This window comes from Taudactylus pleione, unplaced genomic scaffold (assembly GCF_031769625.1).
Source record: "Taudactylus pleione unplaced genomic scaffold, aTauple2 ptg000398l, whole genome shotgun sequence".
NCBI lineage: Eukaryota > Metazoa > Chordata > Amphibia > Anura > Myobatrachidae > Taudactylus > Taudactylus pleione.
This window is the reverse complement of record NW_028284800.1, coordinates 890766-914361: the sequence shown is the minus strand read 5'-3', so window position 1 is coordinate 914361 and position 23596 is coordinate 890766. Positions and strand designations below refer to the sequence as shown.

The following is a 23596-nucleotide window of genomic DNA, read 5'->3' as shown; positions in this document are numbered from 1 at the left end:
CCAGAATAAACAGGACAATAGGGAAGTTTGTTGCTGGTGTCATTGGTTCCCAGGGGAGAAGCATCTGTTACAGCACATTTAACAGGCTAGTTCAAATAGACTCTCCCTGCCTCTAACAGCTGGGGATCTTCCTCTTCACACCCCCTGCAACATCCTAACAGTTGTTCCTAAAATATACATTTTGTTGCTTGTAGGCTCTGCGATCCATAACTCGAGAATGCATGATGCGATCTCCCCACCGATAACACCGGAATACTGTAAAAAGAGTACGCATCAGTACAACTCCAAACACGACTTGTTTAGCATGTATAATACCTTAGTTATCAAATATCTTTATTTCTCAGCATTTAAAATAACTGAACCAATTTAAATCATACACTTTAAAGCTTATTGAACCTTATGTGTGAATATGTAATGTGTGGGTTTTCAGGGTTTGATATAAGGTCGCTAGTGAACTTGGGGCAAAATGCGTGCGCATAAAGCTAATAAAACAGCGGTTTCATACAAAGTCCTATGCATTCGCTAATATGCGACTAGTTAACAGCGCAATTGTGTGTATTAATGTGTGTATGAGAAATGGTGAAAGATGCAAACGCATGGTGCTATTAGTATTATCGCCACATGTACTAAAATGTGAGTTTATCTAAAATGGCGCTTAGGCGGCCATTCGCAAAATGGCGTCTTGCGATCTTATTTTCAAGATGGCGTCTTGTGGCCATTCGCAAGATGGCGTAGCTGCGATTCAATTTTAAACTGAACTTGTCTCAGCCAATTATTCAGCTTCGACAGTCCTAATTTATTGCAACCAAAGGGACAGCTGTCCCCCATCACAGATCTGCCCCTGGCTGGCACCCCACCTGTGCAGCCCGTGACGCAGCACATTATTTTTGAGGGTCATGGCCACACCTCCACTGTTTGGCCACGTCCCCTTCAGTACCCGGTCCCGTCCGTGTTCTGTATGGCTCCGACCACTATTACAGTAGCCACAGCAATGCTATACTAACTCTAATAGTCCACCAAACAGTCAGAATCTTCGGTAATTAAGAATGGAAGCTCACTACCTCTCTGTCTTGTTTTATTAGCGTTTTGTTCCCAGTTGTAAAGTGTAATGAAATATGCTGGTGCTATACAAATACATGTTAGTAAATAAATAAGAACTTAGGCCTGTATAAGAGAATTAAGTAGACATTAAAAAAAAAAATCAGCAGCCAGCATGTTATACATACTTCCTCTTGTAATGCAACCGCTGACACTGGACCCACTTGCTTGATCAGATCCTGGATGACATCTTCTGGATTACCTCTCCTCAATAACAGATTGCTTTGTGGATACAGCAAGGAATGCAAAGTGACGTAAATGCATGCGTATATAAAAGTATATAAATGAAGATTTAGGAGCGCTGTCATACCTTCCTTTCTTCTTCAGTGTGTCCCGTACGTCCTGCACACGTTCTAACAGAAATTTCAAGCGGTGAGGTCCGGTCTTGGGAAAATTGTAATTATGAGTTCCCAAATAGTTTCTTGGATCAAAGCAATACAGTGGAATGATGTAATCTGCATTCCTGTGAGCCCAGAGTAGGAACCACAATACACAGAATGTAATTGCATCATGTTCTAATACGTTTACATTGTAGATCATTATAAACAATGAGTAGTATAGTGTGGTGTCAGGGTCAGTCTTATTTATAGTGAGTTGGGAGCAAACCCAGCTAATTTGCCACTGTAAATGTACATATTGCATACCTCCATACATACAAGTGGGAGAATGCACACTAGGGGCATGACCACACCATGCGCCATAAAGGCCCCATCATTACCATCCAACTTCCCAAAAATCTTACAAAGTGGTGACCGTTGGGAGGTATGAAGTTCTGGTGCAAGTGCTATTTTTCTATGCAGGGAAAATACTGCCTGCATTTGCATGTAGCCCATAAATACTTTGTGCACTGTGATTCAGAACTGCCCTCTGATGCAACCCCATCCCAACTCTAGATTACCATCATTATTAAGGCTAGTAATAGCAAGTTATGGGAAATTGCTTATGAGAGTGGTAAAGAGTAGATCTGAGGGAGTACTGAGTTATGTGGAAGGCTGCATACCTCCCAACCATCCCGATTTTGGTGGCACAGTCCCACTTTTTGGGGACTGTCCCACTGGTGGGCCACAGTGTCACATGGGGGGGCAAGGTTAGGAGGTCTCTCTTTCTTGTTTTGAGAGGGGCAGTCCAGCAGCTCGGGAAGTGCTGGGCATGCCCCCAAAAAACTGTGGGCTTGCAGCATGACCACACCCCTGTACCACATAGCCACGCCCTTTTTCCACACATGCACCAGAGGAGCACACACAATGTCCCGGTGCCAATCTCTCCATTGTAAAGAGCTGTTAGGCTTTTATAAAAAGAGATGAATCTTATTACACATTGGGCGGGATGTTTTCAAGAAAAAAGGTTGCCAAAAATTGCCATTTCTGCCATTTCCCATATGTACCAAGCTCCGGTATGCGTTACTTTTGGAGCTTGGACCCAGTGGGAAAAGCCATTTGTAGATGGCGTTCCCCAACAGAAGCCTATGGGATTCTTTTCACATTGTGCACAGAGACGGATCCAATCTGATCCTTCCCAGCATAACATGCAACTCACGTGTCATATGACACATGCACAAGACCCCGAGTGACTTCCGGGTCATACACCTGGAAATCCAATCATCACAAAGGACAGCTCTTTTCTCAATTCTAGGTACATATATCCTGCCCATTATCTGTTAACAAGCATAAGGCAGTCACTAATTTAAGACATTTCCTGTCTTGCATATTGCCCGATGTATTCAGTAAACACCTGCAGGAATCTACGCCATCTTCTGATGATGTTGGTTCCTGGTGGCCCGATCCTTCCTATGGGAAAGAGTTCTGGCCACTCCAGCAGCGCGCACTCAGATCGTGCATGCGGATCGACACTTTGGTTGGCACTCGCAGTGTAAAATTCTGCCACTATGTGAAATCAGCTGAGGGAAGTATTGTGGGGATGGTTGCAGCCGTCCCTACACCAGAGATGTATTGAATTGCTCTGGTATTTTAGTATCCACCTCTGTAACTCATGCCGAGTTGGATACTTAATTATAAGGGTCCAATCAGCCCCCCGATAATGAATAGGTCCCAAAATACCATTGGCAGACTCTCCAACATGACCCCTTCCATCAGGGTAGTATCTAGATGCCCTTCATGTAGAGGACACTGACATCATCAGTTACTGTCCAACATCATTCCCTACCATCCACGTGGACATATAATCCTGTTGCGAACTAAGCGAGCCCGCGAGGGGACACATTTCTTCTTTAGGTGGACTTTATTGGCATGGAACCACACTTCCACCCTTACTGCACGGCACTTCCAGGTCCTTACCATGAAGGGGAAATAAGCTCTACCCTTCCATCTGGTACAAAATGCTCTGCGGCTGCCCATAGTCTACCACCTCTGATTGTGCTTGAAGTGTTTCCCCTGCTGCCGAGCTTGCTGTTTCTACGTACAGTATCTACTATCAAATTGTATTATTTATTGCTTTATTTTCTGCCTTCTACTTATCACTTTTTCTACTATTACTTACTGTCACCATGTCTCCTCGCTCCCACCCAATACCTGTCCTCACCCCCTGGCCAGTAGACACAGTTTCTTAATGAAAATGCATAGTCAGGACAAATTATTAACTTTAAATGTGCTTTAAATATAAAAACCAGGACCAAAGTCTACGTACAGCCTGTATTTTGCCTTGAAGGCAATATACAATAGGGTGCATTGTAGGTTGACTGCCCTGGCAGGATCCCCGAGAATGTGTCCCAGTTTTTATATATAAAATATAGCAACCCTAAAATGCCAGCATGCCTGAACCCTTAAGGCCCGTACACACTAAACGACTTGCAAACCATGCGATGGTTGTCTAGACAAGCGATCTAGTGCATACACACTGGGTAATATACCAAACGATACATTTTGCATCGTTTGGTGGTTAGATCGTTAACTATATAACATATCGCCTGGTCGTTCGGTAGAGAGTACACACTGCACGATTTGTGGGGAATTGTTAACGAGATTGACATCTAGGGAAAAGCTGAAGTTGCGACAGACGAGGCCGTGGGAGTGCGCATAGTGCGTACACACTTGACGATTTGTTATTTCTGATGCATAGGAATCGGCCAAATCGGCCCAAAAAAATAGTCTAGTGCAGTGGTTCCCAAACTTTTTGAATCACAGCGCCCTAAAGTATCAGCATTGCTTTCACGGCACCCCTAAGCCAAGATTTTGTTATACCCCTTTCAGACATCTCGAGAATCCCTGGAATTTGGCCTGCCTCAGCCAAATTCCCAGGTAGCCGCGTATGTCTGAAAGGTACCTTCAATCGAGCAGGGTTTTTCCTGGGACTTAAGTCCCGGGAAATTACCCTGCTTGTGTCTGAATGGTGCTACCCGGGAATTTACTACTCCCGGCCTGCACCAAGCAGCTTTTACATCGGCAGCGCAGAGTGTCCTATAGGACGCTCAGTGCTGCTGCTCATTACAATGAGTTGGCTGCGACGCTCTGCGCTGCTGCTCACCACCCACCGCAACCGAGTCAGCGACCATGGCCGAATCCTCAGGCACAGAGAACCCCAGCTGGACACTGGGGACACACACCGGCGCTGGAGACCACTGGTGGTTCACAGCCACAGCGAGCCGCCCGCTCCCCACTGGACCACCAGGGCAGATAGTTAATAAAATAAATAATTTCCTATTTTAATAGTGGCTGCATTTTGATTGGACGGCTGCCTGCTGCATGATGATGACGACGACATCATCAGCGGCAGCCAGAGAGAGGATAGGCTAGGAAGGGCAGAAGAAGGCAGGTAATATTAAAAACTAAAAAACCCGGCTTATATCTGAAAGGGGTCTACCTGGGTAGGCACTGTAGTGTGAAAGGGAGGTTATTATCAAATACCTGGGAATTTGCACAGGAGAACTTCCTGGGTCTGAGCAGGAAATTTCCCGAGTCGTATGTCTGAAAGGGGTATTATTGAGAAATTCAGAAAAAAAATGTAGTAAATAGTGCTTATCGGTCATCCTTAGGGTCAGTTATGTGGTGGGGGACAGGTTTCAGCTTCTGTTTGTCCACATATTTACATTACATTGACCATAAATAATTTGATTTGGTGCTGGACCAACAACCTTAGGCTCCCCTGCAAGTGTCCCAGTTTGGGGATCACTGGTCTAGTGTGTATACAGGGATTAAGAACTTACGGGTTTCTCCATACCACATGCTTATTTGCATTTTTAAGTGCGGTTTGCAAATTACTATAAATGTAAAACCCACATCAAACTTCATTATTTAAACATGTCAGATATGAAATGACAGTCCCAGTTATTTACGCATAAAAAGAAAACATCAGCAAAACTGAGATTGCTCAAATCATTTGATATTTCACTATGATACCTATAACAAAAACATTTCTGCTACTGAGAATCTGTACTATCTGGAGTATATTATATATAGTAAGAACTATACATTTTTATATTTATTTGAACACGAAGACAAGTTGACAAACCAAAATGCCACATGTATAACATAATAGGTGACTCCACCTCTCTTACACAACGAGCCTCATCATAGCCAGACACGTACAGTATCATATTGTATAACTGTTGTATAACCTGCACATGTCACACAGCTGTTACACATATACACTGTGCTTGTAGTCTGCATTACAAAAGTAACATGTGCCTGGGGGTCTGCAATTGGACAGAATATCACAGCTCAGGGGTAAAGAGTCACCCGCGATACGTACCTCATTGTAATGGAACCTCAGATCATTCCTCAGCAAGCAAATGATGACTTTACCAGGGACACTCATCCTGCCGCCTGTGTGATCTCTCCCATCTATTAGTTCTTACCGCAGCTGCTGAAGAACGCAGCAGTCACTCACTCTGGCCGTGGGTATATATACAATCAATCGTCCCTCCCTCCTGAGAGCAGCTACAGTGCACAAAGCAGCCACTAGGGGTCCTCAATGACTCCAATGATGTGAGCACCTGTAATCATGGTGAAGTCCTAAATAAGCAGTAATAACTGATCTGCTGATTAACGTCATATCCCAACCACGGCTTTCATTTCATGCATCAGTTTCACACACAATATATTTATTTTATCTCTTACAGCAGATATATATTTCTGTTCCCAGGTTATTGTATTATTATAATTTTTTATTGTTTTATAATTCTTTTTATTGAAATATAAGACAGTACAGAAGAGGTCATGTGGTAGAAACAGAAAAACAAGAGAGAGAGAGAGAGAGAGAGAGAGAGAGAGAGAGAGAAATCCAAAGTGTGCTGTCGCAGTGTACGACAGACCACAGCACGTCACTCCAGGGTGTATAAATTATATCAATTTATTCAATGTTTCAAGGCCCTTACGGCCCCATCGTCATGAAAAACCTCGAGTCCGAAATTTGTGTATTACTTCTTCCAAAAATGCTGGTAGCTCATCCCAATTGCTAGTAATACGAGCAGTTCTTAGCATCTGGGAGTATGGTAAGCCCCTTTTGAGGGATGGTGGATGATGGCTGCTTGCCGTGAGAAGCGTATTTCTATCCGTATCCTTGTGAAAAACAGAGGTACAGATAATGCCTTCAGAGATTGTGATTTTCACAACTAAAAAGTCAATTTCTGTGGCACTCAGCCTATACGTGAATTTAATTGGAGAGGCAGAATTATTAATAGTACTATTTAGTAAATCAAATAACTCTTTACCTCCAGCCCACAACATAAATATGTCGTCTATATAGCGTGTGTAAAGTTTAATATGTTGACTACAGATAGCAGACTGGAAAAATAGCTCCTGTTCTTGTTGGAACATATATATGTTCGCATATGATGGGGCCACATTCAACCCCATCGCACATCCAGACTGTTGAAGATAAAATTCCCCGTCGAATAAGAAATAGTTGCGAGATAAAGTAAGGGCCAACAGTTGTACAAATAGCTCTTTGTCCAGTCCCAGTGGTGAATCCAGACTTTCCCAAAATTCAATGGCTGTAAGGCCTGCTGCATGAGGAATTGACGTATATAGACTTTGCACATCTAGTACACACAATAAGACATCCTGATCAATTTTTTGAACATTTTTCAATAAATTCAAAAATGTGGTTGTATCTTTCAGGAATGTAGGTTGTCGTATGACATGTGGCTGAATTAGAGAGTCTAATAACAGTGATACAGGTTGATACATGGAGCCACGGGCTGACATGATAGGGCGCCCAGGTGGGTGCCGATGATTTTTATGGATTTTGGGGACGGTATATATAATCGGAGTAATGGGATTCATGCATTGAACGGCTTGGAAAGTCTTGGAATTAGTCAGCTTCTCATCCAATGCTTTTTGTACTCTATAGATATTAATGAGTCTGTCAATTGTTTTATACATATGTGATTTGCGTATGTCTTTTTTGCTTCTTTTGCCTCCCAGACTCTCCACAGCCGCAGGAGCGTTGTAGGTTGGCATAGCAACCTCTGGAGGTGAGATGGGACATGCGATCCCCAGGACAACCCGTGCCCTTTGGTCACGCGATCGCGGCTTAGGGTTGCTATGGCCATCGGCGCCAGCACCCAGCCGCAGTAGCGTCTCAGGTTGCCTAGGCAACCACCAGAGGTGAGTCGGGCGACGTCATCACTGGGCGACCCGCGCCCTTCAGCCACGCGAACGCGACTGTGGAGCAGCTTGTCCTTGTTTCCTTGATCGGGTGGGGTACATAGGTGAGTGTTTTTCGTGTGTATGTGATTGTTTTTCCTGACGACGGGGCCATAAGGGCCTTGAAACGTTGAATAAATTGATATAATTTATACACCCTGGAGTGACGCGCTGTGGTCTGTCATACACTGCGACAGCACACTTTGGATTTATAAATTACTCATTGTGCGAGCACCCAGGTACTTTTTTAAGCAGAGGAACAATGAGTGCCGAACCAAACTACTTTATATATATATATATATATATACTGTATGTGTGCGTGTGTGCATTTCTCTATCTGTAATAAGTGTGTGTGTGTGTGCGCGCGCCCGACATTGGGAGGGGGGAGGGTTGGGACCCAAGTGTACCGGCCCTGTCCACAACAACATAATAGCACAAGACTCAGGACCTCATTCAGAGTCGGTCGTAAGCGTCCGCTCATTCGTACCCAGCGATGTTCGCTAAACTGCGCATGCATAAGATTTGCAATGCGCATGCTCAAACTAGCTGTTGCGATCGGAAATTTCTCACTCCTAGAACACAGCCAGGTCGTTAGTTTGAGTGACAGAATGAGCCGTTTGAGGGAGGTAACAGGGAAAGGTGCTTTTGAACGGGGGAGTGGTGATCCGAACACAGGCATGCCTGACTATACAAACGGAGTTTAATGGGAGTGCATAATTAACAAAGTAGTGTCATGGCACACGTGACATGGGTGGTTTTTACACTGACTAGATCGTAGTGCTTGAGAGAGGGTTTGGTCAGCCTTAAGCTCTGCAATCAGCTCCGATGGGTCCCGATGGTCTCGATTAATCCTTATAACTCCGGAGATGACGTGTGCTGCGATCAAGAAGGGGGCGTGTTTTAAGTCTTACGGCCGCTTCTTACCCTAGCTTGTTCAGCTAACGATCTCATCTTAGCGATGCAACTTGCGTTCGCTTCATTTGCATATCCGGCCCCTTTCCCCTACGACCGAGCGGCCGCCTACAACCGACTCTGAATGAGGTCCTCAGTCCTCATCAACAATAAAGAACAAGGAGGACATTTAATATGTCAGTAGTGACATAAAACTCCAATCTGTCACCTCGCATTCTCAGGAACATTAGGGGTTAAGAGTTGAGGGGAGGGGTCTTTCTTGGGGGTAAGTGTCCAATAGGGTGTTAGCAGGTTTCTTGTGTGAGTTGCTGTTGGGGTTTTATGGGTAGTTTGGGATAGAGAAGCCCTCTTTCTTTTCCGGAGTTTGACGGTGAAGTACTTGCAGTGTGCTATATATCTGTCATTGTTTGATTATTACAGTATATATTTCTTATACAGATTCTTTCTGTGTTCTGTTCTCTCTTCATTTAATTCTGTCCTCTTTCTTGCCCCTGTTTTTCCCTTTTGTCTTACCTTTATTCTTTTCCATTCCTTCCTTCTGTGGGATGGAGCATCCTCGGTGGAGCGCTGCTGTTCCCGCCCGCTACCTTGTCAATGTATTCGGCGGCGAGGCGGGAGTAGAGAGGTCCATATGGGCAGGGGTTGCGTCAGGGACCGGGCGGCAGTCCAGGGCTTGTCTGGGTCTATTGCTCCTGCGGTAGTCAGTGGGGCGGACCCGGCGGCTCGTGGCAGGGGCCGTGGGAGGCACGCGCACATTCCCTCGGCGGAGAGAGCGGCCCGGCTAGAGAGCTCGGCCATGCGCCGGCTAGCGCCGCTGGGGTCTCAGGGAAGCCTGTTCAGGGTATGGGACGGTCACGAGGGGTCCGGTCTGGCCTCTACGGTAAGGTGGCGGGCAGCTTGCGTCCGCTAGATCTGGCCGTGGCAGTACAGAGCTGCCTAGAAGTGTAGTGCGTAGGAGGGTGGGCGCAGTTAGGCGCCATTTTGAGGAGGAAGATTTAATGGCGGAGGCTGATGGGGACAGTTTGAATGATTCCCTGAGTGGGGAGTCATTGGAGGGTAGCTGCTTGCCATCTGCAGGGTCCGTTGCTGGGAGCTCTGCTGGGGAGGTCACGTCGCTCCTATGCTGAGGTGGTTCGGGGGCCAACTACTGGCCCATTTGGGGAGATGGCGCTGGAGCAGTGGCTGGTTTGGGGGGCAGTGGTAGAGCTTTGGATATCGGGGTGGTCTCGGCAGTGTAAGTCCTTAGTGTCGGCATTGTTGCCTTTGCTTTCCCCCGGTCCATGTGGTGAGCTGGCCGCGAGTCACCCTCATCAGGATTGGCTGGGAGTGTTGCGTCAGCGTTACTTACATGACTGGTACGTTGCACAGTACTGGAAGGGGTGGTGTTGGTTCTGCTCCTGGGGGACAAGGGGTCACTGGAACGGTGTTGGGGGCTTATGATTCTGTACCCACAGGTGATGGCAGTTCCTGGGATATTATGGAGAGATGAGTTGATTGCATGGAGAATGCAGTTGCAGCAGCAGACCCCGCGTTGTCGGGGAGTTCCGGTGAGTCCTCTGCAGACCTAGATTGGTAGGGTAGCGGTTCAAGTAGTGAGACTGGGGTTGGCTGCGCGCCAGTGGGTGGGGGCGGTCTGGCGTGGGTTCCGGTGCGCATAGTTTCACTTCTACCTCCACAGATTCTTCCTCTAGTTCGGGTAGGAGTAGGAAAAAAGGGGCTAGGAAACATAAGCACAAGCGTTGGGCCTCTAGCAGCAACCTGTCAATGGATTCCACGGTTTCGGAAGGAATGTTGTGTACAAATACGGCGGTTTTGAGGGGGTTACATCCTAGGGTGAGAGATCGGATCAGGAAAGGGCTGTGAACATCTTTTCCCTCACTAGTAAAGCCAAAAAGGTGTGGAGTGTGGCCAAGAAGAGAGGTGGTTCAGGAGTGGAAACGTGCATGTCTTACCTCAGTTGGATAAAAGCCATGTATATTTTTGCATCTTGCTATCTAGAGACACGTCCGGATGAGCATATTAGGGTGCTTCGGTATATGTTCTTAATTCATGAATTCTTTACTACGGCGAGGGGTTGCGCATGGAGGGTGTATGATGAGGAGTTTTGTCGCAAGCAGCATGGCAGGGTTATTATCAACTTTGGGACTAAGGACGTTGAGATCCAACACCCCCGAGGCGGGGCGTAGGCGGCTTCGCTGGAGCTTCTGGTGTGTGGCCTAGCGCATCGTCGGCTAGAATTGGGCATGGTAAGTGTTTTGCCTTTAACAATGGTCAATGTAATCTGGGGGAAAAACTTAGTTTTCGCCACTCTTACATCCGCTGCGGGGGAGGGCATCCCATCAAGGATTGTGCTCGGTATTGATACCCCTAAATCTAATACCCAAAATGTCGCTATTTAGCGCTACAAGTCGCATAAGAAATAATTGCTTTCCAATCCAATTGTGGTTCCAAAGCACAAAAAGTTATATTGCAATAAAAACAGGGGCAAACGCAGGATTTTTAGGGGGGGGTTTCCATATATCCCGGTCAGCCCCAGCTCCAAACAACCAGCCCCAGACAGCCCCTGTTCCAGCCAGACAGTACTCTGCCCAAGCCAGACAGTACCCTGCCCCAGTCAGACAGCCCCTGCATCAGATAGTCACCCCAGCCAGCCTGTCCCAGGCCCAGCCAGCTATCCCCAGCCAGGCAGCCCCTGCACCGGATACAGTTGCCACCCCAGCCAGCATGCCTCAGCCATCCCCAGATAGCCATCCCCTGCCCAACACAGCCAGCCCAAGCCCGATAGCCAGCCTACCCCCAGACAGCCAGCCCAAACCCCACACTTACGTGATGCTTGTGCTTTGCATAGTGGGCGTGGGGATCGGCAGCGGCAGCGTCGGAGCGAGTGCGCCCCCTCTCTGTCTGGGCCTCCAGTCAGTCCATGATGGCCTCCGTCCAGGCCCTGGTGATCACTGCGCGCTGCCCGGCAACTGCAGGTTCAGCTGTCAGTGCTTCCGCATCAGGGAGTATGAAAGCCACCTGATTCAGAAGCGCTGACAGCTTACCAGGCAGCGGCTGGGCAGCTCCAAGGGTGGCCCACTGATAGTGCAGAGACAGAGACAAGGTTGTCTCTGTCTCTGAAAAAAAAAAATTGGTTTGGTCAGGGGGGGTTTCTGAGTACTCAGAAACCCCCCCTGCGTGCGCTACTGAGAAAGAAAGTTACATGCTTAGATCTAACACATTTAGTGCAGAAAGCAAGTAAATACAAATGTACAAACCGATACATACGCGTGCGCACTGGCCCAGTATGCAGTATTTCAATCCTGAATCTGCGGTCACCTTCACCCAAGGATATGGAGAAATTACTGACTACTGCCCCAGCACCATTCATCATTTTCCAGTTTTTCTTCTTCGAGCTTCAGCATGCCAGTGCAGGAATATCTGCATCACTTTCAGGCTGTGGACATTTAACAAAGTCTGCTAACTATATTTGCTGGATAATACTCCGGATCCACACGTGTAGACCAGTGACTGTGGCTATATTGCATATTTACCATTACCCTAAACGAGACTGCCTTTTGAGATTGATTTCTCATATTAATTCCTTTTTATACACATTTTATTCATTAATTCATGTGGACATTTTCTTTTGCATTTTCTTTGGAATATCTTCATAATATATATTTATTATTTTTTTGATTTTAGTTATATATGTATTTGTTATTATATTTTTTCACTTTTTATTTTGTTTTTTTGTTTTTTTACAATTTACCATCATACACTGTTCTATTATTTTTCACTTTTGTAGTTTATATTGTGAAACAGATGATTTATGAATAGAAATTTTTTAACCTTATATGTCAATAAATGGATATTTTCAATCAAGCCATATAGATATCCAGGATTGATTTTAGTATGTATTGATGCTCTATAGATCCCCGATTATCACTCAATTATCCCTGATTATCACTTGGGACTACAGATATTTTGTATACTTTATTTGGATTTGTTCATTACAATACTTATTTATGATATATCACTAAGTTATCTAGCGCTGTTCATATCTATGCCCCAGCTCACAAGCCTATATTCAGTACAGGTTTCAGAGACAACAAAGGCACAGAATAACAGATGCTCATTGGTATACTGCGGGGGAAGGTCAATAAGGAAATTGAGCTTGAGAGAATTGTTGGGCCTTTTAAGGAGCCTCCGATTCCAGCTTTTGTTCTTTCTCCGGTCGAGGTAGTCCCTAAGAAGTCGGTGGGTAAATACTGTTTCATTCAGCACCTTTGACACCCGAAGGGGCGTTCGGTTAATGATGCTATTCCGGAGGCGCTGTGTCGAGTGGTATATCAGTCTTTTGATGAGGCGCTCGATATAGTTCGTTCGTTTGGGCAGGGGGACTTAATGTGTAAAGTGGATATTTAATCCGCTTTTCGCCTGCTGCCCCTTCATCCGTCGGTTTTTCGATTTATGGGTTTTCATCTCGAAGATAGGTTCTACTTGTGACGTGTTTGCCCATGGGATGTTCCGTTTCATGCGCGTTTTTTGAAAAATGTAGTTCCTTCTTGCATTGGTGTCTGGCTATGGGATCAGAGGAATCAGGTATTGCGCATTACTTAGATGACTTTCTCCTGGTGGGTCCGCGCAACTCTGCTAGATGTGCCTCGTTGCTGCGTGATATGGTTGCATTATTTTCGGCATTTGGGGTGCTCATGGCGGGAGATAAGACTGAGTTGCCTACTACTAGGCTCTCGTATTTTGGCATCGAGATTGATACAGACGGAGGGTTTTGTCGCCTGCCGGTGGATAAGATTCAGGGCCTGAATGATGGAATTGTATTGGCCCTGGCGGTTGGTAAGTTGACGCTGAGACAAGCCCAATCGCTTTGGGCTTTTTTCATTTTGCATGTAGGGTGGTACCTATGGGCAGGGTTTTCTGTAGGAAGTTGGAGTGACTGACGGCAAAAGCGCGGAGCCTTCATCATTTCTTTCGGTTGTCTGGGGAGATTTGCAGAGATTTACTGGTTTGGGATAGTTTTCTTGAACATTTTAATGGGGTGCGAATTTGGCCTGCTCCTCCTACCTCTAATGTGGCGCTTCAGCTATTCACGGATGCGGCGGGGTCGACCGGATTCAGTGCTTTACTAGGGTGTGCGCCTTGGCCTGATGATTGGATTCGGGAGGGTTTAACTAGGAACCTTTTGCTATTGGAATTGTTCCCAATTATGGTGGTGCTGGAGCTTTGGGGGGTTGGATTGCAGGAACGCGCTGTCATTTTTTGGTGTAATAATTTGGGGGTGGTGCAAGCGATTAACAGGCAGCGGGCCGCATGTTTGTTTGCATTCTAATTACTGCCAAGATTTTTTTGCACTGCTTGCAATTTACTATTTCCTTTCGCACGTGTCACGTTTCCAGGATGGAGAATGGGGTTGCAGATGAGTTGTTTTGGTGCAAATGGGCAAGGTTTAGGAGACTTGCCCCTTTTGCTAACCCCGTTGGTGAGTTATGCCCCGGTTATGTGTGGCAGGTAATTTGTCCAGACTGGAGGCTCTAGCACATCGGTCCCTGGGCCCAGGGACATATCAAACCCTATTGGCATCTTGGGAGCCGTGGAGTCAGTTCCTCATGAGCCAAGGTACTCGAGGTAAGAGTGCTGTTTCTCTATTCTTGCCTTTCTTTAATTTTCATGGCTCAGGTGCTTACACGGGGTTGCGCTAGCGTTACGGCCCTTCCTGTGGTGTGATGTTCGGGGACCTAGGGGGCAGTGTTCAACTTTTTGCCGTTTTGTGTTTTGTGTTTTTGCCTTAGGTCAAGTTGGGATTTCTCCTTTTTCTGCCCATCTTCCCCGTTGTTAGGGTTTATTCAGAATAAGTGTGCTTTAGTGGTTAGCTAGGCTCCTCTTTTAAATAAGATTTGCACTTGGCTGCGAGTTCCTCTTTGTTTTGAATTCTACATCATATATTAACTTCGTTCTTCAAATTTTCCTGCCAGGTTGTCGACTGGATGATAGCTTTGTTTGGGTGGTTGGGCACTCTTATGTCTATTGGCTGGCCATTTCAGAGGTGGTTTTGCGGTCCACGGAGTTGCCATAATAAGTGAATGTTAGGTGGATTGGGCAGCGTGGTATGAAGTGGGAATAATTGGAGGCTCTGTTGACGGATTCGGTGGTTCGCTTTGGGTATCCAAGGTTTTTGATTCTGCATTTGGGTGGCAACGACATTACCACATGGTCATGTTTAGATCTCCGCATGACCATTCACAGGGACCTGTTAGGCCTGATGGATAGGTGGCCCTTTTGTAGAGTGATTTGGTCCGATATTGTGTCCAGGGTGCATTGGAGGGGTGCGGTAAGTCTGGCGGCCGTTGAGGAATCCAGACGGAGGATTAATTCTGTGGTTGGCAGAGCTGTATGGGACAGAGTTGTGATAGTGTCCACCTATCTAGAGGGGGGCTGGAGTTGTTTGTGCGGGATTTAATAGGAGTGTTAAGGGGTTTAGATGCCTAGTTTTGCTATTTTTTGTAATGGTGGCAGCTGCAGACTTTGGTCCTGGTTATGGCCTGGTTACGAACTACCTTGTTTTTCTGAGGATGGTTTCAGCATTTTTTAGGGCCTGGGGAGTTGTGAGGGCGAGTTTGGGAGAGTTGGGACGTCACTGGTCCAGGTGGGTTCCGTCCTTCTTGGCTGCATGAGTGGCTTCCCAAGTTGTAGTCCCCGCAGGGTCAGGTAGTAGGCCTATGACCTTGCAAGTTGTAGTGGGAGGGGGCAGTTGGTCCAGACAATCTTATTTTTCTGACGGGCTGTTTAGGCCTGAGGTTATTTTCTATACATATTTACATTTACGTTTGCTTGTGCCATGCCGTTCATATCCCTGCCACCATTTATTATTAGTAATAATCTGAGAGTTATGATTAGTCTAATAAATAGTTCAGTCAATAGATTAATGTTTATAATAAAAAGTTGACCTGTTCCCAGCATATTTTGGTGTCAGTGTGTTTATTTTAGTATAAAATGGAGTATGTGTGTGAATGAATGTGTGGGGTGATCTGATGATAGACAGTTTACAGACAGTCACAGCAGTCTCTGGATTGTTCTATCAATGGTCTTCAAATCAGCTGATCATCTTTAGACCAGCAATCTCCAGCCTTGATTGGTCGGTGAAATTCAACATGTTGGACAAACTGATTAATCCGATCACTTTTTGGTTGGAATATGCAATTGGTAAACCCCATACATTTTTGGGGGAGACAATCATCAGCAAAATGCCAAATTGCCTGAAACGCAGATGTATGGTCCTCTTAAGTTAGTGTAAGCCTAGCCAGTAGCATTGAGTTCATCTTATAGGCAACCGCAGGGGCGTAGAGAGCCGACCAGGGCCCAAGGGAAAGGGCGTGGCCTAACTGCGCCCCCTTAGGAAAAAAAGAAACAACATTTTTTTCTGCGCTGGGGAGGGGGGAGTTATGAGCCTCCAAGTCTGGTGCAAATCTAGGGGGGGGGGGGAGATCAGTGTGATCTCTTCCCCGCACAGGAAGAGGAGACTGCTGCTATTTGCACCAGCGAGCAGTCTCCTATTGCAGACCAGCACACAGTGTGCTGAGCTGCTGACAGGTATGAGGGAGGGGGGGGGGGGCGATGTCAGACCCGGGCCCCTTCAGCAAGTTGGGTCTGGGTAACTAGTGCCCGCTCCCACTCGGCGCCCCTGGGCAACTGCAGGTTGCAGGCAGAAAGACTTCCGAGATTAATAGATTCATAGTGCTGGATAAATGTCACCTGTATTCAGAGGAGTAGCGTGGAACCGTGGCGCCCGGAGAGAGTGCGTGTCATAGCGCCCCCTCCCTGTACTGAACTGTGCCAGTGGGGTATGGCCAGCCTGCTGGGGAATACTGAAGTGAAGAGAAAATCAGCAAACAGTGGCAGTAACACACTGGGCATCGAGGTCACATTGGGGGAATAGAAAGCTTTAGTGATGTTCTATCTGACAGTAAGGGGTAGCTCCTTTGGCACTGCTTTGTTTATGTATTGCACCTAGGATCTGACTTTTATCTCCTTTGAATCATTATCAGTCAATAGAGGACATTGTATTATATAATCTGATCATTTAACTTAAATTGACAGAATACATGTGCTAGAGTGAGATTACACAGGGTGCACAGCTTATTACTGCAATTACTGCCCCGAGCAGCTGTCACTGGAGTGGGGGCACCTATAGGAAGCTCCCTTCTCAGCTATGCTCCTACTTCGCAAATATACATTGCACCTATATTAATGTGAATACTACTAACCATGTCATGTTCTGTCTACTACCATTATTATTATTCCAGGTCTCTTAATAATATTTTTTTAAAATCCGTTACTTATTTAGGATATAGAGCAAACTAACAGAGATAAAACTAATAGGCGGCCATCAAACTATGTAGCGTCCCATGAATTCCGGAACTCTGGATGGCGCCCTCTGTCCATTTTGGCGCCCGGAGCTCATGCTCCACTGGAACCACCCTCACTACTCCCCTGCCTGTATTGGGATTTTTCTAAGGCTGCATATTTGGGATGTAGTTGGCATCTCGGCGGTCGGGGATTCCAGCAGTCAGAATCCCGGCGTCGGAATCCGAGTAGCAGTCAGAAAACCGTCTCCAGAATCCTGACCGCTTACATTCTGACAGTATTAGGCTTGGAGTCAGGATTAGGCTGCAGTTTAGGCACTAGGGGGAGGGCTAGGGTTAGGCTGCAGGGGGGAGGGTTAGGGTTCAGCTTGAGGGGGTTTAGGGCTAGGCTGCAGGGGGGAGAGTTAGACTGCGGGAAGGGTGGATTAGGGGGAGGGTTAGGGGTTAGAGTACTTACCTGCAGGCGTCGGGATTCTGACTGTCGGGATGCCGTACCCAGTCGGCATAAACTACACATAGGAATTTATAACCAGTTAAACTGTCCCTCTAGCCAAGTCCGCCAACATTTCTAACCCTAACCTGCACTATCCTTGGAAATTGTATGACTCAGGTCCAACGTGTCCAAAAGGATAATATAAACAATTTCTCTAAAATTAGATATATAGATTGTATATTGCATTAAAATTATAATACATATTGATGCAGGATTCGTTATTTGTTTAACTGATGATTATTATGTTATTGAATATGCAGTAGTAAGTAGCCTGTGATTAAATCATAACATTTGCGATATATCACAAGTTTCTTTGTGAAATAATAGTTCTCTTTGTATTATTTGCTTTATTTATGTTATTGAACTGTTTGTGTAGTCACTGCAATAGTGAATGTTATTTTCTATGTGGTGTATAATCATTACAATTTTTATTTTAGGTAGTTAAACGATAATTTAGGGGTTACTCATTTGTTATTGTTGATAATGAAACTGTAGATTAATATAATAGTGACGAACGAGCTTTGCTTCAATGTTATGGTAATAATTGAGTTACTTACCTAAATTTCTAATGTAACCATTTAATTTTTCCACAACTCATAGGGGGCGAATCAAATGTTCTGCCGGCGGCTTTTTTTTTTAGACGCCCAACAGAGCAATTCAATTGTTGCTCTGTTAGGGCGCTATAGCCGCCGGCGCCGGCATTTTCTGCACGCACTCAGGAGTATGCGAGCAGAAATGTGTCTGAAACACCCTGGTTAGTGCGTGCTAATCGCAGATAGCGCGCCCTAACCAGGAATTAAGGAGGGTTTAGCCATTTTAGACGGCTAAACCTCGTCTTTAAGGCGACGAAGAGGGCGATAATTAATGAGCGCCCAGAACGATTTAATATCAAACTGGGCGCTCATTAATTAGCCCGACCAAAAAAACATTTGAATTGCCCCCATAGACTCCTAACCAAATTTATAATAAACTTTGTAATTAAAAAAATGTTGTCAGTTACCATCTCTGGGGGTCTGGGGAACCTGCCTCTCTGCCATGGGGTGAGGGAAGAGAAGATTATCAAGGTTGGCCTAAGTAACCGAATCTGCAGTAAATGACCTGCCCTCTCTGAGTCTTCGTTCATCTGTGAGTACACCCCACATAGATAGTTCCAGACCTTCTCACTGTTCGGTTAAGGGTGTGACAGTAGGCCTGAGTTAAGAGATGAGTCCAAAGGTCGTGTTAAAGGCTGGGGGCTGCAGGCAAGTCTGTTTGGGCATGAAAGAACTTTCAGAGATTGTGCATGGCACAGAAGTCATGAAGGCAAGTGTGGGATACAGTGCTCAGAGAAGGGGAAAGGAGGTGGTTATTGGCACCAGTGTCCATAGCTAGCACTCCCAGCACACGGTGCTGGCCACGCCCCTCCGTATGATGTCACGTGAAGGAGGCATGACCTGTACCTGGTGCAGTGTTCTGTGAAGGCAGCGTTGTAACCATCTGGAGCGGCCTAAGGACGCTCCAGACAGCGCTGCTGTAGAGATTCTTGCAGCAGGGTGCCGTCACAGGCACCCTGCTAGCCAGATGCAGGAGCTGTGGGTGAGCTCTGTGCGGCCGCACCGCTTGCACACCCCTAGTTACGGCCCTGATTGGCACTGGCAGAGAAAATTGTAAAAGAGTGGTCAAGGGCTTTGTCAGTGAATGAGAAGGGTTTGAATAAGATTCTGTGGGAATATGCTATTTTGCCATAAATATGTCATATGGTTTATATTAACTTAAATATTTACATTTTAGTCATACAACATAATGGGGGACATGTATTATTCCAGCACCGCTAAACATCTGCCTGCTTCATCTCTCTTATGGAGGCAAAGCAGGAAGCAATAACACTGAGATGTATTAGTGGGGGAGAGAAAACTCCCGCCTCTGGTGATCCCTGCAAGCTCCGCAGCCCATCCGCTTAGTGCTTGCCTCTTGCCTGGCCCCAATGCACATGTGCCAAGTCTTGCAAAATGATCTCATGCGCAGAGGGACCATCACTAGACAGTACATATACCCAGGCAGGTAATCCGCTGACATGAAGAAACGATAAGCCCCAGGGGTGTACTTATAATTTTTTTTTAGTAATAGCTGCCAGGTTACTGTTGCCATACAATAGACAGTTACATGCTTGCAGATACCTTTATAGAAAAATTATATAGGGGCAGATGTACTAAGCTCTGGAAAGTGATAAATAAGAGTGATAAACTGCCAACCAATCAGCTCCAAACTGTCATTTTCAACACAGCCTGTAACATGACAGTTAGGAGCTGAGTGGTTGGTCGTTCATCACCAGGGCTATATATGTGGGTCCGGGCGCCCCTGGCAACGTAGTGGACTGGCACAACCCTCACCCCCATAATTTCTGAATAATTACACTATACAATAAATAAGTACTTATAATGTCTCCCCAGCAAGTCCCCTTCGGTCTACCCAGCCAGCCCACGTTTCATCAGTCAGCTCCTCCGTCTGTCTCCCCAGCCATCCTCCTTCTGTTTCCCCAGCTAGCCCTTCTGTCTCCCCAGCTACCCCCCTTGGCCGGCACCCCTGGCGAGTGCCATCCTGGCCAATGGGTAGATACGCCCCTGTTTATCACTTTCCAATTTATCACTTCCCAGAGCTTAGTACATCTCCCCCATTTCTCTACGTTATCTGCTTTCATTCATATGTATAATCGGTGTGTCAAATAGCACTGGTTTTAGCATATTTGACACCACTGCATCATACATCTACCCCAGTGGTTAGCAAACTCAGTCCCCAGGACCCCACACAGGTTTCCAGGTCACCTAGCAGCTGCACAGGTGTATTCATTACACACTGACACATTTTAAAAGATCCACAGATGGAGATAATTATATCTGTGAGGAGACCTGGAAAACATTCACTGTTTGGGGTCCTGAGGACCGAGTTTGATAACCTGTGACCTACCCCAATGACACTAATGCACATATAACTGTTCAATAGTATGCCTCTATTACTATATTATATATATATATTTTGCTTTGTTATTGTTTTAGCGATGTACTTCCTGACTTATGACTATTTGCTATGATACAGCTATCTATACTGTACACAAATGGGTGGAAATTAACAGTAGTTTTGATATCGCATTATCACACGATTGCCACTGGGGGGCGGCAGAGAGTAGAGTCAGAGAGTCAGTGTACTGCTGCTGCCGGCCAGCCTCTGACCTATGTGGGCTGCTCCTGATCGTTGCTGCTGGTAGTCTCCTGCCTCCCCGGGAGCTGCTCCTGCTGCTGACATCACACTTCTTTCTGCAGTTTCCCTGCTGGACGATCCGTGTCTGCTGCTGCTGCTGGAGCTCTCAGTCGCTTCTCTTGTTTGTGGAAAGTAAATCCGGCCGTTCTGCAGTTTGCACGGTGCTGTACCCTCGTTTCCTGCTGGGTGATCTATTGGGATCTTGGAGTTTGCAGGATCACTGTGGATTATACTGTATCTCTCCTGCCATAAAGGTCCACACATCCAAACCTGAGAATGGACTGTCAGCGGCCGGGAAACCCTTGATCTGTATGTATGATCACCCCACTGGGTGCTGGATTACTGGGGGGCATCAATCCAAGCAAGCAACAAGTGAGAGTGAGTATAGTGCACCTTACAGTATCTCTGCCCCTCCAGACTCCTAAATCCCAGCTATTGTGCGATCATTTCCCCTCTTTATGTTACTGAGTAATTCTTGTGCGCACATACTGTACTTACCGTCCCAGCACATACTGTACTTACCGTCCCAGCACATACTGTACTTACCGTCCCAGCACATACTGTACTTACTCTCCCAGCACATACTGTACTTACCGTCCCAGCACATACTGTACTTACTCTCCCAGCACATACTGTACTTACCGTCCCAGCACATACTGTACTTACTCTCCCAGCACATACTGTACTTACTCTCCCAGCACATACTGTACTTACTCTCCCAGCACATACTGTACTTACCGTCCCAGCACATACTGTACTTACTCTCCCAGCACATACTGTACTTACTCTCCCAGCACATACTGTACTTACCGTCCCAGCACATACTGTACTTACTCTCCCAGCACATACTGTACTTACCGTCCCAGCACATACTGTACTTACTCTCCCAGCACATACTGTACTTACCGTCCCAGCACATACTGTACTTACTCTCCCAGCACATACTGTACTTACTCTCCCAGCACATACTGTACTTACTCTCCCAGCACATACTGTACTTACCGTCCCAGCACATACTGTACTTACTCTCCCAGCACATACTGTACTTACTCTCCCAGCACATACTGTACTTACCGTCCCAGCACATACTGTACTTACCGTCCCAGCACATACTGTACTTACCGTCCCAGCACATACTGTACTTACTCTCCCAGCACATACTGTACTTACCGTCCCAGCACATACTGTACTTACCGTCCCAGCACATACTGTACTTACTCTCCCAGCACATACTGTACTTACTCTCCCAGCACATACTGTACTTACTCTCCCAGCACATACTGTACTTACCGTCCCAGCACATACTGTACTTACTCTCCCAGCACATACTGTACTTACTCTCCCAGCACATACTGTACTTACCGTCCCAGCACATACTGTACTTACCGTCCCAGCACATACTGTACTTACCATCCCAGCACATACTGTACTTACCATCCCAGCACATACTGTACTTACCGTCCCAGCACGTACTGTACTTACTGTCCTATAGTACACAGACATTACCCTGCTCTCTTGTAGCTGCGAATACTTTGCCTAACTTGTTGCATACTGTATTTCCTGTCAACATGCTGTATGCCCAGGCAGTGTGCCCCCCATAATAGAATATATGTAGGCAAATAGTACACATGCTGGCACACATAATACTGGTGTAGAAATGCAACAACTTTTTTTTTGCATGTTTATTGCGTTTATAACTGACATTTTGATCAATTTTACATAGTATTTATTTAGTTACAGTATCTATCAATTTATTTATTGATTTATTCATAACCAAGTTCTTTTCACTTTGGGATTTGAGCTGTTACATTAGAATATATACAGGAATAAAGAGTTTGAAACTTGTACAACAGTTTTAAGCTGCTGGAGTGAGCTGTACATTAAGATATCATACATTATAGACCAGGGTGGTGTCAGGAATCAGTGAGGCTGCAGCTGGCGGGCAGCAGTGACTGAAAATGTGTTACTGACATTGTTATGCCAGTGATGTGCCTGGGAAGGGTATAAAGGCATGCACCTACTGTCCTACTGCATATGTCTGTTGAAGAGTTATTGGCAATATAGCATAACTAATAGCTCTTTGTGATTCACACATTGTACTAGAGTACTACAATGTCTCTAGGGCATGTTATTTGTCATAATTCAGAGATTTGCTGTGTGTTTTTTTTATAATATATCCCCTAGGACAACTGTACATGTGAAGCTGGACAGTTTGTATGCAGGTCCAGACCCCTTTAGTGTAGGGTTCAGGGAACTTTTTTACCTTTTACCCAAAAATATATTTGGATACGCCGACATTACCCATCATATAGTAGTGCCCCCATATAATGCCCCTGTAGTAGTGCCCCCATATAGTGCCCCTGTAGTAGTGCCACCGTATAGTGCCCCTGCAGTAGTTCCCCCATATAATGCCCCTGTAGTAGTGCCCGCAAAGTTATGCCCCTGTAGTAGTGCCCCCATATAATGCCCCTGTAGTAGTGCCCCCATATAATGCCCCTGTAGTGCCGCTTGTACAACACTTACCTTAATCCCCGCTCCTGCATCCGCCGCCGTCCTGTCCGCCTGGCTGCTCCTCGGAACTATGGGAGAGACGTCGTGACATCTCTCCATAGTGCGCATGGAGAGAGCCGGAAGCTGGAGTTCAGAAGAGAACTCCAGCCTCCGGCTAACGCGGTGCTGCAGGGAAGGAGCCGGGCGCCCGCTGGTAATAACATCTCAGTGGGCGTCCGGCTTAGAGCCTCCCTGCGGCACAGCCAGGCATGCAATAGAATGATTCATATGCATGCCCGGCTGTCCGTCCATTAGCCCCAGGAATTTCAGTTTTACCGCATGTGGGGTAATTGACCCCTGTTCCCCGACCACTGCTTTAGTGATATTATATCGCCACATCACATTGA

General features: G+C 46.2%; 1 protein-coding gene and 1 pseudogene across 3 annotated transcripts in view; one reads left to right on the top strand and one right to left on the bottom strand.

Annotated features, from left to right (window-relative positions):
• Positions 1–5868, bottom strand: part of LOC148506661 (cryptochrome DASH-like) — a 57812-nt pseudogene extending 51944 nt beyond the window's left edge. Inside the window, exons 1-3 of the transcript XR_015869759.1 lie at positions 5802–5868; positions 1409–1580; positions 1227–1320 (exon numbers count right to left, since the gene is read on the bottom strand). The product of XR_015869759.1 is annotated as a cryptochrome DASH-like (transcript). The remainder of the gene's footprint in view (positions 1–1226; positions 1321–1408; positions 1581–5801) is intronic.
• LOC148506659 (mitogen-activated protein kinase kinase kinase 3-like) overlaps positions 1–23596 on the top strand; it is a 223137-nt gene that overhangs the window by 33819 nt on the left and 165722 nt on the right. Inside the window, exon 1 of one of the 2 annotated variants that reach the window (XM_088446421.1) lies at positions 20751–21077. The exons of the other annotated variant lie outside the window; for it this stretch is intronic. Coding sequence (XP_088302547.1) covers positions 21015–21077 — 63 coding nt within the window. The 5' untranslated portion in view covers positions 20751–21014. Of the gene's footprint in view, positions 1–20750; positions 21078–23596 lie in introns of those variants that run through there. 2 annotated transcript variants of the gene reach the window in all.